This window comes from Gobius niger, assembly GCF_951799975.1.
Source record: "Gobius niger genome assembly, chromosome: 21".
Classification (NCBI taxonomy): Eukaryota; Metazoa; Chordata; class Actinopteri; order Gobiiformes; family Gobiidae; genus Gobius; species Gobius niger.
The window spans coordinates 16,370,039-16,387,891 of NC_136872.1; the positions used below are offsets into that span (position 1 = coordinate 16,370,039).

At 41.6% G+C, this 17,853-nt stretch overlaps 1 protein-coding gene across 3 annotated transcripts in view; it reads right to left on the bottom strand.

Annotated features, from left to right (window-relative positions):
* Positions 1-990: 990 nt before the first annotated feature.
* The window catches only part of clcn3 (chloride channel 3), a 36,085-nt gene continuing 19,222 nt past the window's right edge, over positions 991-17,853 (bottom strand). For 2 of the 3 annotated variants that reach the window (XM_079580357.1, XM_079580358.1), the window contains 12 exons: positions 16,172-16,329; positions 14,238-14,337; positions 13,799-13,986; positions 13,547-13,669; positions 11,303-11,509; positions 11,145-11,225; positions 9,818-10,070; positions 9,443-9,735; positions 9,184-9,370; positions 7,779-8,177; positions 6,362-6,578; positions 991-1,481 (listed from right to left, as the gene is read on the bottom strand). In XM_079580357.1, coding sequence (XP_079436483.1) covers positions 1,391-1,481; positions 6,362-6,578; positions 7,779-8,177; positions 9,184-9,370; positions 9,443-9,735; positions 9,818-10,070; positions 11,145-11,225; positions 11,303-11,509; positions 13,547-13,669; positions 13,799-13,986; positions 14,238-14,337; positions 16,172-16,329 — 2,297 coding nt within the window. In that variant the 3' untranslated portion in view covers positions 991-1,390. Of the gene's footprint in view, positions 1,482-5,025; positions 5,102-6,361; positions 6,579-7,778; positions 8,178-9,183; positions 9,371-9,442; positions 9,736-9,817; positions 10,071-11,144; positions 11,226-11,302; positions 11,510-13,546; positions 13,670-13,798; positions 13,987-14,237; positions 14,338-16,171; positions 16,330-17,853 lie in introns of all 3 variants that reach the window. The other variant, XM_079580359.1, reaches the window with a different exon arrangement.

The window sequence follows — 17,853 nt, forward strand, 5'->3', positions numbered from 1 at the left end:
TCAGCATTTGTTATTTTTTTTTTGAATAATTAGAGAAAGTTTAGATTTTCCTCCAAATTGTTTTCAAACATGACCATATATGGGCTATTCCGGAGACGCCGTCTGTATCTTGTGTCACAGCAATAATCAATACAGTCTCGTCATGCAGCTCTAGACAAAGAGATGATGACAATAGATTCAAAGTAAAAGTTCCCCTGCCTCAAAATTCCAGTTACAAATAAAACATATTTCAGTTCAGTCTGCTTGTTCTGTTGAATAAATTAGAAAGAAAATGATGAAAAGCACATTTTGTGAGAGCGGCCCACTGTGGACGGATGCTTTTTGTGAAATTTTGAGGTTTACTCCTGGGGGCAAGGGGGGGTTTCCTCAAGTCTCTCATCGCGTCATTGTTTTAGCGTTTCATCGTGACATTTGCCCCCCCCCCCACCCCCCTCCACGCCGGGACTTTGAACTTCGTGGACAGGACGTGGGTGAGGCACGAGGACAGTGCAACGGCGGGTGTTTTCCAATTTCTCAAAACTCCCTGATTCCTCCGATTTCCTCGCACAGAAGAGGGAATGGATGCCACAATTTCATTATTTACTGTAGTGTGTTTGTCCAGTCCAACACCAGTTATAATAGAGACACATTTACATTTACTGAAGATGATATTCAACAAGTCAAAGTTCGTCTATCAAAAGAAGCTCTGCATTCAAAGCACAGGTCTCATTTTACTTCTTAAAACCCCTGCTTTTTTTGATTGCCGTAAACTTAATTCAATGTAGGAACTATCATCTTTCTCACAGGCAGCAGCAAGTCAAATTTACTGCCAGTTTCATGCCAAAATCATATCGTTTTAATGCCACAAATGCAGAAAAATCTTGGAATATTGCGTGTGAAACATTCGATCACACGGGAATGAAGGGAAATGCTGATAGTCAAAACCCAATGGGACACGATGAGAAACTTTGCAGCAAAAGATGGTGTAAAATTTCAGCCCAAACTGCAGCTGAATGCCTCAGTTAGTGGAGGAATAACGAGCTTTCAGATGCGCTTTGAGAAATTGGATTCACCCTGAAACTTCTGCTGTAAATTCAGACGTGGGCAGGAGTCATGCATGTCCCAGGTGCAAAAAAAACCAACAAAACAAAGTGTGTGTTTTACAAAGAAAGTGCCTTCATCCGCTCCAGTCGTAGTCTTGGTTTTTTATCATTGTCATTCCCTCCCGCAGCCACCAGGGGTCCTCGTTACGAAAGGTTTTCAGCAGTTTTTTTCTCTCTCTCTCAAGTCTGCAGAGCTAAAAACACGCACAAAAACTTCACATGTAGGTCCTTCTGTCAAGAGTTCGACCCGTCCAGCAGCAGGACCGCCTCCTCGTCGTCCTCGCTGCCCGGGCCCTGGAACGAGCGGATCAGTTGAACATGATGGACTCGGGATCCTGGTTTGACATTTGCGCCATGTGACGGAGGATATCTTTTTTTGTGATAATACCAAGAAGCCGCCTGCGAAGTAGAAAAAGTGTGGGACACAGAATGCAAGGTTAATGTTGGAGAAAGACTGGATTTCGAGATGTCGGAGGTGGTTTTTTGATTCGAAGAAATGGGCTTCATGTTTTTGTTGAGGTTTGATAAAGGTTTTTGGATTTAAACACAAAATATTGCTGCTAGTTTTGTTCACTAAAATACCCCGACTTCTGAAACACATGGGGCGGCCAAATTGGACTTCTTTAATGCTAAACACAACAAAAACATGAATCATCCGGAGAAGGAAATTTCAGTGTATAGTAAGTGACTAGTACAGAATAAAGAGGTCCATGTGGCTGAAGACATATCGCGCAGAACTGAGGCTCACTGCATTGGTGTTTACATTTTATAACCTAAGCTTATGTCTATGTAAGAAAACGATTGTTTATGAGTGAGGGCTGTGTTGGTCAGGACTTTGAATTGGCCTGGAGCGCCCTCTGTAGGCAGTAGTGGGAAGCTAACAGGATTTTAAAGCAGTACTCGGTAACTTGTTTACCTTAATAAATCCTTTTCATTGTTCCTCTGGGGGTAATACAAGTGTTAATGGGATGATTGGAGGGTCTTTCATCTCCCCCTGGTGTCTCTGGCCAGAAAACCACAATTGCAACTTCGCTGCCACCGGGTCAGAGCCACCAATACACACTAATGGAATCACGAAGAAGAAGCTAACAGGCTAACGCGTGAAGCTAACTGCGGGCTAGCGCCACTTAAACAGTATTTACAGCCAAGTTTGAGTGAAAAAAAAAATCTCCATTGTGTTATTGGATGTAAAATATCTCTCTCTCCCTTTGTCTTTTCTGTTCCGGGAGACACTGCAGGTGAAAAGGGAAAAAGTAAATCAATTTAGAGATGTCAACTTGAAACCTTTGCTGTCGATAATTGACATAAATCTGTATTTCTGTCTTCAGATAAAAATATGGAATTTTATGCATAAACATTTCCACAAAGAAATTGCTATAGAGTCAGGTTTGATTTATGGTTTTGTTGAAATATTAGTTACTCTGGGTGGACACGACTCGCTCAGCTCCATCAGAGCAGCTTTGTGAGGAAATGCCGTTAATAAAATTATAATAATAAAATATCACTAATCAATTAATCTTCCCAATAGGCGTAAGGCTGGGATTTTGGAGTAATTCGTCCATTTTCAAATATATTGTAAAATATATTGTTATCGTGATAGTAATATGTTTTAGCCAGGGGATAGAACATCATAAAATAAGCATCGCGAAGGGTGAGTTTGGTCTTTTTTCTACTCTGACATTAAAACTGAGAGGTTATGGGAGAAAACAAGCTAAAAATCTGAACATTGACCATTAACCACCTGCTGTGTCTCGCCTTGAAAACAAACAAACAAAAAGAAAGTAGATTCTGCACGATATGTCTCCTTTAAAATCAAAGTATTGTTTGGACATCATTACTTCCAGACAAACAGGTCAAATTTCTAGAGACTAAATCTAAGCAATGGATTTCAAGTCATGTTTTTTTCTTTTTTTTTATCAATATGGGCTGATTTTACCGCAGTGTTTGGACATTCGAGTTCAAACACTGAGGTTTTGGAACAGACAGAGCTAACACTGAGCAGGAGGAGGCACGAAGCACCGAGGAAACTGGTCACTAGAGCCCGAGGAAAAGAGGAGGGACGACTGCTCCGTGTAAACCAGACGGGCCCAACTCAGTCTAAATAATTCACTCATTCCTTCATTTATTGCGTTTGTTTTGCAGTTTTAGTTGGTCTCCTATGCGGGTTTGGGAAACGCCTGGTTTACGGGAAACAAATGTAGACGTTAAATGTTTTCTGATGGTGATTCTAAGCACAGCTATAACTCCACAGTGTCGACTACAGCTACCACAGACAAAGGGAATGATCAGAGTGAACCACTACGGCCCCTTTGTGGAAACACCACCCTCTACAAAAAGGCAGTCACTCGCCAGGTGGAGTTTAAGGCGATCTGTCAGTGTCCTTCGATCTGCAGGAGCAAGGCGGAGCAAACAAAACAAAAGAGGAAAACAACATTACAAGAGAAAGTTTTGAAGTGCCTGGCATATTGTGGTGAAGGGATCGAGGAAAAATCACTGCACTCCACAGGGTTAAGCCACTACAGCGGGGCATGCAAAGGGAGGATCTATGCCTCTATCTGCCGGGTACAACAAGACGACAACGCGTTACGAAATCTGGACTAGTTTTTTGCCGCTGACGCTGCACAGATACAAGGAGGGCAAAAACTGCTAAAAATATCTAGCCCCGTTTTCAGACATGGACTGAGTTATTAGTCTGCACTCGCACCGGCTTCAGGTGATGAGATTTAGTGCATTAAAAGTGTGTGGAATTCTCTTTAAAAGTCTTACAGATCAGTCAACTTTCTGCCTGTTTGAATGTGAAGCCTGGACATTAACATTAAAAAGCTGGGACTAAAGTAAAAGCTTTGGTGATGTTAAAAACTGCCCTTGTTCACTGCAGTTTGAAAACATTAGTCGCTTAGAAATGTTGAATTTTTTTCTGCCAAAAAACTTCTGAAGTATCTAGTCTTTACCTTTTAACCCCCACCTGAACTGAGCACATTTACTCTAGTTCGGCTTTGCCCAAATCTGAAAGCTTCTTGAACAAAGTATCAAAATAGTGTCGGAAATGAGACGAAAACGAGGAAGAAAATGTGACAAAAAAGTGACGAAAATATGAGAAAAAAGTGACGAAAAAAGTGACTGAAAAATATGAGAAAAACGTGACGAAAAAGTGACAAAAATATGAGAAAAAAGTGACGAAAAAGTGACAAAAATATGAGAAAAAAGTGACGAAAAAGCAACAAAAATATGAGGAAAAAAGTGACGAAAAAGTGACAGAAAAAGTGACGAAAATGTGACAAAAAAGTACCAAAAATATGAGAAAAAAGGGACGAAAATGCAACAATAATATGAGAAAAAAGTGACGAAAAAGCAACAAAAATATGAGAAAAAAGGGACGAAAAAGTGATGAAAAAGCAATAAAAACGCCACAAAATAGTAACAGAAAAGTGACAAAAATTCAATGAAAAACATGTCAAAAAAGTGACTACAACGCCGATCCTTCTAGACCAGTTTTGTAGGTCTCAGCTTTCAAATGAGGCATAACAAATAATAACAAAACCTTTTAGATTTGGGTAAAGCTGCACATGGTTGATAAGACGGGGGTTAAGAGGTTAAAGCATTATTGTCAATAACCAGAAGAACCAAAAGAAACGTATATGATCCGTCAAAGGAGCGGATCTGTGTACATGTCTGAAAATGGTCTTATTATCATGACTATGAAAGACAGTTCACAATTGGTTAAAAAATAAGAAAAAACTTTGACTATAACGTCTCTCTATCAGCTGTGAAGTCACACCAAACCAACCCAGTGAGTAAAGAGCACTACGAGAGGAGAAACCCCGTTACTACAAAAGCATCTACCACCGTGTTTCTCCATGCATTTGGTTGTGGAGCAGTATTTTAATCAGAGAGAGAGAGAGAGAGAGAGAGAGGGAGAGACAAAGAGGGAGGGGCCAAGTACCAGGGGCTCGACTCGCTGCTTCACCTCCTCCAGATGCTCTAAAATATTCTTCTTTGTGATGATGCCCAACACAATCCTGTAACACACGAAACGTCGGCAAAAACGGCCCAAAAACAAAAGAGGAAAGAGAACAGAAAGAACAAAATATACATAACAGGGAGCAAATGACGACATGATGAATAAAATGAACAAAATTAATCAAAACTGGGGGAAAAATGACGATCGATAAAAAAATAAATCATAATTGTTGCTAAGGTTTGAGAGCGGGGTTTAAATAATTGCCATATTTGACCGACAGGGGGCAGAGTCTACAGTCTCCCCTTCCAACAGGGCTCTTCAGTGGTTAGATGAGGTTAGTTCGGACAGTTTTGCACCTCAGGGGGAGTGTGGCATATGCGACAGATCAGACCGGTTCAGACACAGCAGTCACCATAGCAACAGGTGCATAGGAATAAAAAGGACAAGTGGCGAAAGTCAATCGTCGCATGTGTTGGCAAACATTTCGGCGTTTGTTAGCCTGCTCAATGTATTTTTCCTATAGCCGTTAGCATTAGCCTACAAACATCCCAAATTGTGAAAGATCCAGATGTTCTCAGCTGTTGTCAACCCATCGACCACATTTAGGTGATGTCAAAGCCTAGTTGGAAATCATTAATGAATGTACAGACCCTTTGAGATTTTACTTTAGAAACAAATTAGCGTGTAAAAGTGTCCACCGAGCTAAATGCTAACTCATATTCCGTTAAAGTGCATATGACAGGTTTTAAAGATGTTAAAAATAAGTTCATCAGTTGCATAATTAGCATTTTTTAACATTGAAGCAGCAATTTTAATGAAGAAATGTTATTTTGACTCATTATTTTGTCTCATTTGCCATTGACTTAACATGGTTGGCACGGCAACAGTTTCAAATGGTTTGCCTTCATCATCTATGTCACTTCCTGTCGGTGTCCAATAAGGAAGTGAAACTATAAACGTCACAAAAATGGCCAAACTAAAGAAAACTGGGTATAATCTTTAGCAAAATCTTAAATATAATTGCATTAACTATGTTTAAGCAAAAAATGTGTCATATGCACTTAAGTTTCTGCTTTTTGTGGTGTCGGATACAAACCACAGATATTAATTAAATATAAACGCTGTGAAAAGGACATGTCATACCTTGCTGCACTTTAATATAGGGCCTGGCTTCACCATTCATTTGTATGAGGACAATTTACTTAGCTATTTTGTTCATGTATTAGTCCTGCTTTGAGCTACTCCTTGTGTAGACCTAGTTCCCCCCTGGTTTAGTCCCACTTTAAACCTGGGTTAGAGATAATAACTGGCCTCGTACCCGTTGTGCGTGACGAGACACTGCCGCAGCCCCAGTTTTCTGAAGATGTCCACCACGATCTCCATGGGCGTGTGGTCCGTGACGGTGAAGGGGCTCATGTCCAGGATAGACCTCAGCTTGAGCGGCCGGGGGCTGTCGGCGGGGAGCGTGGGCGCGTGCTGCGTGAAGTACACCCGCGAGTTCAGCAAGATGCCCTCCTGCTTACGGCGAGCGTTTTCTACAGGAGGAGAAATACTGGTGAGGAAACATGACAGCTGAATATCAATTGTGTAACCGTGGTTCTCCTCATATTTACATGTATCTGGAAGTAGCTTTAGAGTTACAGCTAATCAAATAAGGTCTGTGGATTTGATGTGTGGAGTGCCTCAAGGTTCCGTTTTGGGTCCTGTTGTATTTGATCCCTTTGGGAAAGATCATCCAAAGGTTCAGTGATGTTTCTTTCCACCTACTTGCTGATGATATCCAGATTTATTGCTCCTTTAAGCCGTCTGAGATCCGGAAACTTACAGGAACAGGCCACTGTTTTTACATACTGAGATATGTTCTTAGCTTAGACAAGTTGATATGTAACAGTCGGGTCTTTGTGCGTGCCCTCAGTCACGCAAAACGACCAAAGATGTTGTTAGCATTTGGCTTCTCCCAACATATTCCTATAGCTCCAAACGGGGGTGAAGTTGGAAGTGACCACGCTCTTCCATGGGCACAAAGATCAGACAGGTAAGTTTCACCTTGTCTAAGCTCAGGTAAAAACATATCACAGTATGGAAAAACTGTAACTCTTTGCTTCATTGTCTCATGGAAATAAAACAATGGCTAAGTGATGACTCTCTGCAGCTCAGTGCAGACAAAACACTGGCTATTGCTCCTGATGATTCAATTCCAGGGATTAAACAGTACTTTGGTGACTTAGGCCAGTCTGCTAAGCCAAGTCTTAGAAACTTGGGAGTTATCTTTGACCTGTCATAGTGCAGCACTGTAAGCAGCTACGAGGAACTGCTTCTTTCAACAAAGAAAAATATCTAAACTTTCGAATATGGTCTCAGGGAATGATTTGGAGCTTATCATTCATGCTTTTGTGTCTTCACGACTGAAGACTGCTGATCAGAATTCCACACACTCGATTTCTTACTAGAGGCGACCGATCTTTCCAGGCTGTTGCCCACAGGAACAATCTTTCGCCCTCTTTGCACTCAATTGACACCTTCAAGAGCAAACTTAAGACTCATTTATTTGTTCAGGCTTTTAATCAGCTACTTTTGGACCATGATTTTGTGTTGTCTTTTATATTGTGTGTACTTTTTTTTTTACCTGTGTTGTGAAGCACTTTGGCTTTTTATGTGTGAAAGGTGCTATATAAATAAAGCTTACCGACTTACATATTTACATACACACTGTGTCCATAATCGTCTCCTCTCACCTATGGCGATGGTGATGTCCCTGCGCAGGGCGAACCCCACCAGCCGCTGCGACTCCTTGGACACGATCACAGGGAAGCCGTTGTAGCTGGTCTCGTTGATGGTCCCCTGCAGCTCCTCCACCGTGAGGTCGTCCTGCGTCAGCACGGCCAGGGGAGGGTCGCTGCGCCGCGGCCTCATCACCTCCCGCGCCGTCGTCGTGTGCGTGAACTCCTCCTTGGCGTCCAAAAAGGGGTATCCGTTCAGCCGGATGTGGGCCTCGTAGATGCCCTCCCGCCCGAACGCGTCGCCCACCCATTTACTGGTCATGACGGCGGCCATGAGCGGGACGATGTACTCCAGACCCCCCGTCAGCTCGAAAACGATCACCACCAGGGACACGGTCATACGGGTCACGCCGCCTGCAGGAGGAAACACTCGTCAACACTCACTTCTGAGCAATGAATGAAAACCTAATTTTCAGGAAGCGGCCATGAAGTTTTGTAGCATCTCATATTCACAAAGGAAATGATAATATTTGGATTTTAGAGTTTCATAGAGGAGACGCTGCACGTCATGTGAAAAACATGTCAGTGTTTGCGAATGTTTCAAACCTGAGTCCAGGGATGTTGTAAAATTTGACGTGCGAGTCACCAAAACGTCACACCATTAACCTCTTAACCCCCACCGTAAGAGCCTCAGCTGGAGCCTATAGGTGAGTGTGATGCCTCATTTGAAAGCTAAGACCGACTAAATCACTTTTTTGCTGCATTTTTTAGGCTTTTTGTTGCATTTTTGTCCCATTTTTCCTCACGATTTTGCTCCATTTTTGTCACTTTTTTGTCCAATTTTTCCTCACAATTTTGTCCCATTTTTGTCACTTTTTGGCCCATTTTTTTTAACTTTCATGTGGCATTTTTGGTCAGTTTTTGTCACTATTTTTGTGGCCTTTTCTAGGCTTTTTTGTTGCATTTTTGGTCCATTTTTTAGGCTTTTTGTTGCATTTTTTAGGCTTTTTTGTTGCATTTTTTTGTCACTATTTTGGGGCATTTTTGGGGGTTTTTGTTGCATTTTTTAGGCTTTTTGCTGCATTTTTTGTCACTGTTTTGGGGCATTTTTTTCTCACTTTTTTGTTGCATTTTTCTCACTTTTTTGTCACATTATTTTTCGTCTGTCTGTTGATTTTCATCCTTGTTTACGTCTCATTTTTGTCGCAATATAGACCTGGGTCTAAATATTAGATCTGGGTAAAACCGAACTGGAAATAATGTTCTTGGTTAAGGGGTCAAGAGGTAAACATAGTAAAGGGTGAGTTTGGTCAAATTTCCACTTTGACCTTAAAACTTGGGACGTTAAAGGAGAAAACTAGAGAGAATCTCAGAATTGATCAGTGCATGTCTTGAAGAAGTCCCTGTTCTCGTGACTCACCCAGGCACGCGGCGGCCCCCACCATGGCGTAGAGCCCGGGGGTGATACAGTCGGCTCCCACTTCGCACCACTCTTTGAACAGGAACCAGTCGTGATGGTAATAGGCCAACTGCTCCATGGCGATACCCACAATCCTCCCCGCGATCGCTCCTATGGCCATGCTCGGGATGAACAGGCCGGACGGGACCTGAGGGAGACCGGGACACAAGACTTAAGTTCTTTCACTTCGATGTAAACAAAACAAGACGGCGCCTCGTACCTTGAGTCCGAAGGTGAAGATGGTCATGATGATTTTGAAGATGAGGGCGAGACACAGCTGCCACATGGCGGAGTACACGCCCGGTCCCGCGGGTTTGTTGGGGTTGTCGCTGAAGGCCCTGCTCCCGTTCATCTGGCTGCGGTACTGGCACAGCTGGGACGACTCGAGCGGGCCGCAGTCCGTGAACAGCTCTTTGATCAGCTCGCTCGTGTTCTGACGCGTGTACGGGTTCGGGAACGCCACGATCGCCGTGATGGCTGCGACCAGGATCACCTCCAGGACGGGGTATTTACCTGAAGACACAAAACACATGAGAACAAACCACATTGGGCAAGAAAGACGTGCCTCTACATGAACTTTTCAAACGATATTCACCGAATCTGGTGGATTTACGGCGGCGGCACCAGGCGATGTTAGCGCGGATGAAGAAGGCGCCCCACAGCCCCCCGAACACGCCCAGGAGGATGAAGGGGAGGAGCTCGAACAGGTACCAGGGCGTGTGGTACTCCACGTAGAACAGCACCAGCCGACTGTTCCCAAACGGGTTTATGGAGCGCAACACGAAGGCGGCCACCAGAGCGGCGAAGAACGAGCGCCACAGCGTCTTCAGAGGGAAGTAGTAACTCACCTGGAGAAAAGGGGACACATTCAACAGGTGAGCAGGGATGGAAATAAACCAATTTAGCCAATCGGAAACTTTTTCTGTAGATAAATGGCTGGAAAATTATTGTACTTTTTCTTAGATTTAATGACTTCATATAAAAATAGGGAATTGTCTCATGTGTCTGTGAAACGCACTATACAATGAGTAAATGGCTGATGTAATGGCTAAAATTGTACATTTTTAGTGACAAAATTTGAATAATAGATTGTAGTCTATCTATCTATCTATCTATCTATCTATCTATCTATCTATCTATCTATCTATCTATCTATCTATCTATCTATCTATCTATCTATCTATCTATCTATCTATCTATCTATCGCAGAAAAGACAAATCAACCAAATCATAACTACAACAGAATAAAGAATATGAAATTTAACCTCCTACCCCCTGCCTTTAACCCAATGCATTTTCTCAAGTTCAGCTTTACCCAAATCCAAAAGCTTCTCAACTGGAGGCCAGTGTGACGCCTCATTTGAAAGCTTTTTTGTCGCTATTTTGTCGAGTTTGACCTTTTTTTGTCATGTTTCAGTCACTTTTCAATTGCATTTTGGTCACCTTTCTTGTCGCTCTTTTGTGGCTTTCTTATTGATATTTAGTTGTTTTTGTCGTCACTCTTTAGTCATGTTTTTGTCTCTTTTTGTTGTGTTATGTTGCATTTCCAGCACCTTTTTGTCGCCGTTTTGCTGTATTTTTGTCACATTTTGTAAGTGTTTTTGTAGCTTTTTTTTAATCGCTTTTTTGTTGTGTGTCTTTGTCACTTTTTTATTGTGTTATATTTCTTCTCCGGCACATTTTCATTGCTCTTTCACCACTTTCTTGCTTTTAGATTTGGATAAAACCAAACTGTAGAAAATGTTCTCAGTTCAAGGGTTGGTGAAGAGGTTAAGAGAAATAATAATAAAATATTCAACCTTTTTTTTTGCTGACAGTCAAATGTTTTGTGAATAAACTTAAAGATGACCAGTACAGAATATGAAAAGACTTCAACATTTCAAAACATTTGGCATTGGATTGAATAAGTGAAAGTGCAGTACCTCCTCTAAGCTGAAGAGGACTCCACCGATGGGCGCTCCAAACGCCACCGAGACACCGGCAGCCGACGCCGCCGAGAGGACCTGGAAAACAAAACAAAACACGACCCTCAGGAAACAAACTCTAAACACTTCTATAATTTAAGAATCATCATTCTCACCTCTCGCTTCTTGGCCTCGTTCTTGCTGTATTTGGGGAAGAGGTAGGAGAAGATGTTCCCGCAGCAGCAGGCCACGTGGACCAGGGGACCCTCTTTCCCCAAACTGAGGCCCGACGCCACGGCCAAGACCAGGGTGACGGTTTTTATCATCAACGTCCACTTCCCCAGATAGCCTCTGATGATGAACCCGCTCAGGATGGTCTTAATCTGAGAGAGGGATTCAGAAATATGAGATTCAGATTATTTTCTTTTATTAGTACTCACTTGTACTAACAAACACTTTACTTAACAACACAGTAAAAAAAATGAAAGGAAATCGAATGAGAACTAGCGAAAAATGAGGAACAATGCTTTTTTTTTTCATAATATCAAGCACACATAAACTTAAAGGGACTACACAGAGTTTAAAAATGTTAAAATTATGTATTTTCTTCCCCCTACATGTTCCAGCAATGTCCTAATGTGTAGAATGAGCTCAAACCTGTTCACCACAACTGCCCTAAAATCCTGCACTGTCACTCAAAAAGGTGTTACTTAATGGAATGTATTTTGTCTTCCTTTACTGTATTGTAAACTACAGCACTTCTGGGGTAAAACATAAACACTTGTATTACCCCCACAGGGACTACGGGGAGGATTTATTAAGGTAAACACGTTACTTAGTACTGCTTTAATATAGAAGGTGCTGTTACACACATGACCTGAGGTGGCAGTAGTGAGTATAAAATGGCTAACTTGCATCTAGACCCTTTAAATTCTTAATTCTTAAAATTGAATTGGTTACGTATCATGTTTCCAGAACTTTCCATAATTACCATGGACTAAATCCTGATTGTCATTTTCTTAATTCATGAGAAACAATGACATGCTGCAGAGAGGGGCAACTACAAAATCACAACGTTAACACAGTTGTCATGGCAACAGACCACACAAAAAGGCTTAGAAATCTTTGGTAAATGGTCAGACACTTCAAAATGTGTTTTTTCCCCCCCCTCCTCTCCATTGCAACACGGCCCTCGCTCAGCCGCCCGCAGAGTTAAATTGTTGAACCACTTCAGGGGCTTTCACTGAAAACCACAAATTCACAGTGAAGCACTCAGGGAGGCACTCAATGAAGAAACAATTTGCAATGAGTTTACACGCGCTGTGTTTTTCTGAAGGACGTCGGCATTAAATTCAAGTGCAGAAAAACGAAACAAAAAAGAAGCTACATTTATAAAGTTAAAGATGGCGTTTTATGCTTGTTGCAGGTGTTTGTTATCATCTCACATCATCACTATCTTACACTTTGTTGGTTAGAAAAAACAAACCAAAAAACAAACTCATTCTAAGACAGTGGCATTTTTATTTACTCATTGCACTCATTGCTAAAGAAGATAACAGTAAAAACATGGACCGAGAGAGCGCACGTTTTATAGGAGGAAACAAGTGAGTCGGTGTTTAAGATGCTAGCATGCTACCGGTTGGCGTTAGCATTTAGCATCAACAGCTCAGCTTCGATCTCTCCAAGAGAAAACCCTGACTATTTCCTCAGTGTTCACAGATGTGAGCCACACATGTGTTTAGCGTTGGCAGCTGATTGAATCAACTGTAAATGGTTGACAGTTGCTAACCGGTAGCATGCTAACGTCTTGAGCAGCTTAAACATTGACTCAGACTGAGACTCTGGTTTTCGGTTTCCTCTTTGATATGATATTTTAGTCTGAGGAGTGAAGCCGATGTTTAGTAAATCCTGCTGTAGCTCGACAGACAGAGCTACTACGTCTGTGCTACATTTGCTACTTATATCACATAAACGTGCGTCTCTGGGGTCGTGTTTTAACGGTTATCTTCTTGAGCAATGATCACGAGTAAATAAAAATGCCCCTGTCCATCAGCTGTCTTTCATTTTCAGGACTTCAGCTGCCTGGTTCCTTGCTGTAAAGCGCTTTGGGCCTAATGAAGGTAGAAAAGTGCTATATAAGTTGAGACTATTTACCATAATACCTCCCCTTTAAATAACAGATATTGGTCCTGTGTCATGTGACCCGGCTGTTCTGTAAGTCAAAATTCAAATTCATGATTTAACAAATAAAATATATGTGTGTGTATATGTTAACGATAAAGACGAGAAAAAATATCTAATTTATGCTACAATGTTGATGTTGCGACGGTACCAATAGACAACGGGATGCTTATTTCGTTCTAAGTCTAAGGCTCATTGATAGTAGCACTTTTAGATTCGACACAGTAGTAGTTCCTCACCTCAGGGATCCCGGAGCCACAGGCGTAGGGGGCGAACACTTTGACGAGGCAGACGGCCAGGAAGGCGAAGGACAGCGCCCAGTAAATGTACATGAAGTAGTTCATGATGTAGGAGCCCGGGCCCTGGAGAGCGAAGGGAATGTCAGCACAAAATACAACAAGATCCAAGAGTGTCAGGGTCAAAGAGATTAAACTATAAAGCACATTTTATGTCCTAATCTAACCCCATGTCAGTGTGAAATGATACTGTACCTCGGCCTGTCCCAGAATGAGCTCAGCCCAGCTCTTCCACTGGGGGCACTTGTCCCGCTCGGCGAAGGTGGTCTCGTTGGACGTCCAGCAGCACTGCTCATGGTTGAACCACATGGCACTGAGGCACACGCCCTCCTTAATGTCATTCATCCAGTCTGAGGCGATGTCGATGAGGCCGGCCAGAGCACCTGTGCACAGAGAGGGCAGAGGGTTTGGCCTTTTAAGCTTCACAGAACTCCACAAGATTTATTTTGTTCATTATGGATCAATTTCAGGGTTTCCGCTGTATCGTGGAAACTCGAAAATGCGGATCTACAACAGGAGTTTGCTCAGACTAAATGATACAAACAGTGGTGGACCAAGCAGAAGCATGTGAGGGTCAGCAGTAGGTTTTAGAATGGTAGTTTCTCAAAGGCTTTATTGTTCGTTTGTTTTTTACCTGAAGCTAAACCAGTGAGCGTCACCACCAGCCATCCGGACCAGGCGTCGTACAGGCTCTTCGTAAACTCCCACGCAGACTCCTTCTTCTTACTGTTGATCTAAAGATAACAACAAAAGGAAACATCTTTACATTGTCAGACGGGATTGCAACATTTGAATATAGAGCAAAGAGTTACTCCAGTGCTTCCCAACCCTTTAGCCCATGAGGTTTCATTCAAATGAAGTCTGCCTTTATACAGGCAGCAGCAAGTCAGATGTAAAGCTTTGCAAACGCCATTTTCATGTCCAGCAACTACATTAACTGTCACAAATTTCTTAATATTAAACTCTTACCTTCCACCTTAACTGAGCGCATTTTCTCCAGTTCGGTTTTACCCAAATCTTGAAGCTTCTCGACTGGAGCCTAAAGGCCTGTGAAACATCTCTTTTGAAAGCTACAAAGTTGAGCTAAATAGATCTTTTTCCTCATGTTGTTGATGCCTCTTTTTTTTACTTTTTATCATCACTTTTAAGTTGTGTTTCCTCACATTTGTTGTCACCTTTTCATGATATTTTGTTTATTTGTTTATGCTTTATTGACGTCCTTTTGTTGCTGTCTTTGCCCCTTTTTCTTTGCTTTTCTTGCTGCGTTTGCATCACATTTTTGTCTAGTTTTCATCGCTTTTTTTAGATTTGGGTAATGCCAAACTAGAGAAAATTTAGATGGGGGTTAAGAGGTTAAAGAGACTAGATGCAAGTTGGCCATTTTATACTCACTACTGCCACCTCAGGTCATACATGTACTTGCACCTCCAATATTAAAGGCCCTATACCTTTTTTTTTTTTGATTGCAAACAATGAAAGAGGAAGCCACTAAATGAAAATGTTAGTTGTGGTCCAAACTCATTCGTAACTTTCCTAATATATTTGCAGCATCCAAATTCTTTACAGGGACAAGTTTATAGACGCATTTAACAACTTGCAGGGTCACTTTTTAGGGTCACTTTCATAAAAATGCTGGAAAAATAGCCTGAAAGTTCATAAAATGTATTAAAATGAATTTGATGCAAGCTGTTTCACCCCACAAGTGCTTGAGTTTACAATACAGTAAAGGAGGACAAAATACATTTCATTCCATTTCTAGAGGTAAAATCAGGTATAGCTCCGTGCAGGATTTTAGAGGCAGTTGTGGTGAACAGGTCGGGACTCATTCTACACCTTAGGACATGGCTGATTCCACCCCCTACATTGTAATGTATGGGGTGGAATATACATAATTTTAACATGTTTTAACTCGTATAGTGACTGAGCATGTGAAAAGACAGCCTAGCCATATATAGGTGCAATGTAATCTAATAGTTTAGGCACTCATTGTAGAAAAAAATACACCTATTTAACATATTTCACTATGTTTTTGTGGTGAAAATGAAAATACTCAACATTTACAGCAACTAATATGATCCAATATCATTCATTTTAACCACTTAATCTATTTCAATGTCCCTTGTGCCTCGCCATGAATCTACGAAACCATCTCAGCAGCAGTTTCCCCTAAAGTGCGTTAATAAGCCACTTCCTGCTCGTCGCTGAGGCCATAAAGATGCTTCAGATCAAACAACATTAAAATTCTCGGCGATAACGTTTCTTTGAACCAGAACTAAAGCGGCCGTCAATATTTGGACAAAGTGTTGACACAGCGGAGTTATGTCAGTTCTCGCAGAAAAGTCTATTCAGGACGACCGTATTTGCACAACACTGGCTCGATCTTATCACTTTCACACACAGAAACTAATCTGGGGTTTTTCAAGGCGCTTCCAGGTAATGCAGATTAACTATGACGTCTATTCATGAAAAAACGTGTTTCGCAATAACTTATAAGCGAGTTCTGTGCTCCTTTTGGATTTACGGTCTATCTTCAGTTCAGAAGTGTGACTCAGTAAATGTCTGTCTGACCTTGCGGTGGCGCTCTCGGTCCTTGCACTTCTCCCGGACCCAGTCGATGGTGTGGAAGTCGTCGTAGGTCCCGACTCCGGGGATGGGCTCCTCCAGGAAGTCCAGCAGGTGAGTGGAGCTGCTGGCCCCGCCCCCGTTCGACATGGCGTAGTTAGACCCTGAGAGAAAAACACATACAATATAAATAAAGCTACTTTTACGATTCATTCTAAGTGTTCGTTTTCAATATAACATAAAATTGCCAACCATGATCTAAAAAGCATCTCACAGCAGCAACTTTAAATGGAAACTAATTGTCACATTACAAATAACAGCCTTCCCACACTCACTGTATGTGATATAAGACCTTGAATCAAGCTGGTGTCTATTATGGTTTTGGCAGTTAAATGATTAAAAGAATAAACTCCATCTCTGTACAAGCTTAGGACCGGCACAAAGAGCTCAAACTTCTTAATAATTGGTTTAAATCAATTGTAAGTAGGGCTGCGCACTGTTACATTTATTTATACCGGTATTTTAACGATACTTGGTTTCCAACACAGATGTACCTGAACGATACTCTTTCCGATTGCAAAATATATATACAACAATAATGTGTGGGAGATCTGCATTATGTCAGGAAATGTGTGGAAAATGGGGAATAATTTGGGGAGAAAAATGGGGGCAAATTGGGAGAAATTGTGGAAAATTTGAGGAAAAATAGGCAAAATATTAGAGAAAAAATCGGAAAAAATGGGGGCAAAAATAAGAAAAAAAAAATGTTAAAAAAATTAAAAAGGGGAAAAAATATATATATAACAATATAATAATAAGGGCAAATGTGAGGGAAAAAAAAAACTTTTTATTTGAGCTGAAGCAACCAAGTCACTTCCTGTAATGCTGTCCCAGGACAAACGTCATCAAAACATATACATTTTTCGGTTCCTTCTTTCGATACCGGTAGTATTTTAACTTTATTTTTGATTCCATTCTGGTATCGCTTAACAGCACCCAGCGCCAATTATCAGCTTAAAATGTAGCTTTATACTTCGATGACCAGGACAAACCCATAAATGACTTTGCCATTGTTTATCTACAGCAAAACTAACACATGCTTTACCAAGAGCACACTGGGACATAGATTTTCCATACTGAGAAATGTTCTTACCTGAGCTTAGACGAGTTGATGCGTACCAGTCTGGTCTTTGTTTGTTTTGCTTGACTGAGGGCACACGCAAAGAAGACATTTGGCCTCTCCCAGTGTATTCCTATAGCTCCAAATGGGGTGAAGTGAGAAGCTACAAACCTCTTCCACAGGCACACACAAAGACCAGACAGGTACGTATCAACTCGTCTAAGCTCAGGTAAGAACATCAGTATGGAAAAAACTGTGGCCTGTTCCTTTAAAATGTCTGAGGCCAGTGGTGGAAAGATGGTGAGGGGGGAGTCTAGGAATAACTACTGTTAATCCTAGTCTGGCCAATGTCCCTCTTTGGTGACTCATGTGTTGACTCGTGACGTGAAAAGTGAAAGACATTAAGAGCAACTATTACACCAAGACAATAGAACCCATTATGTTATTATCAAGTAAAGGTTGCACTGAAACCCTGGGCTAAAGAGTTCATTCTGAGTTCCGACTTTACCACAAAATGCTGCTAAACGATGACCCAGGAGCTTAGTGTCCAGTCTGCTTTTAACCTCTT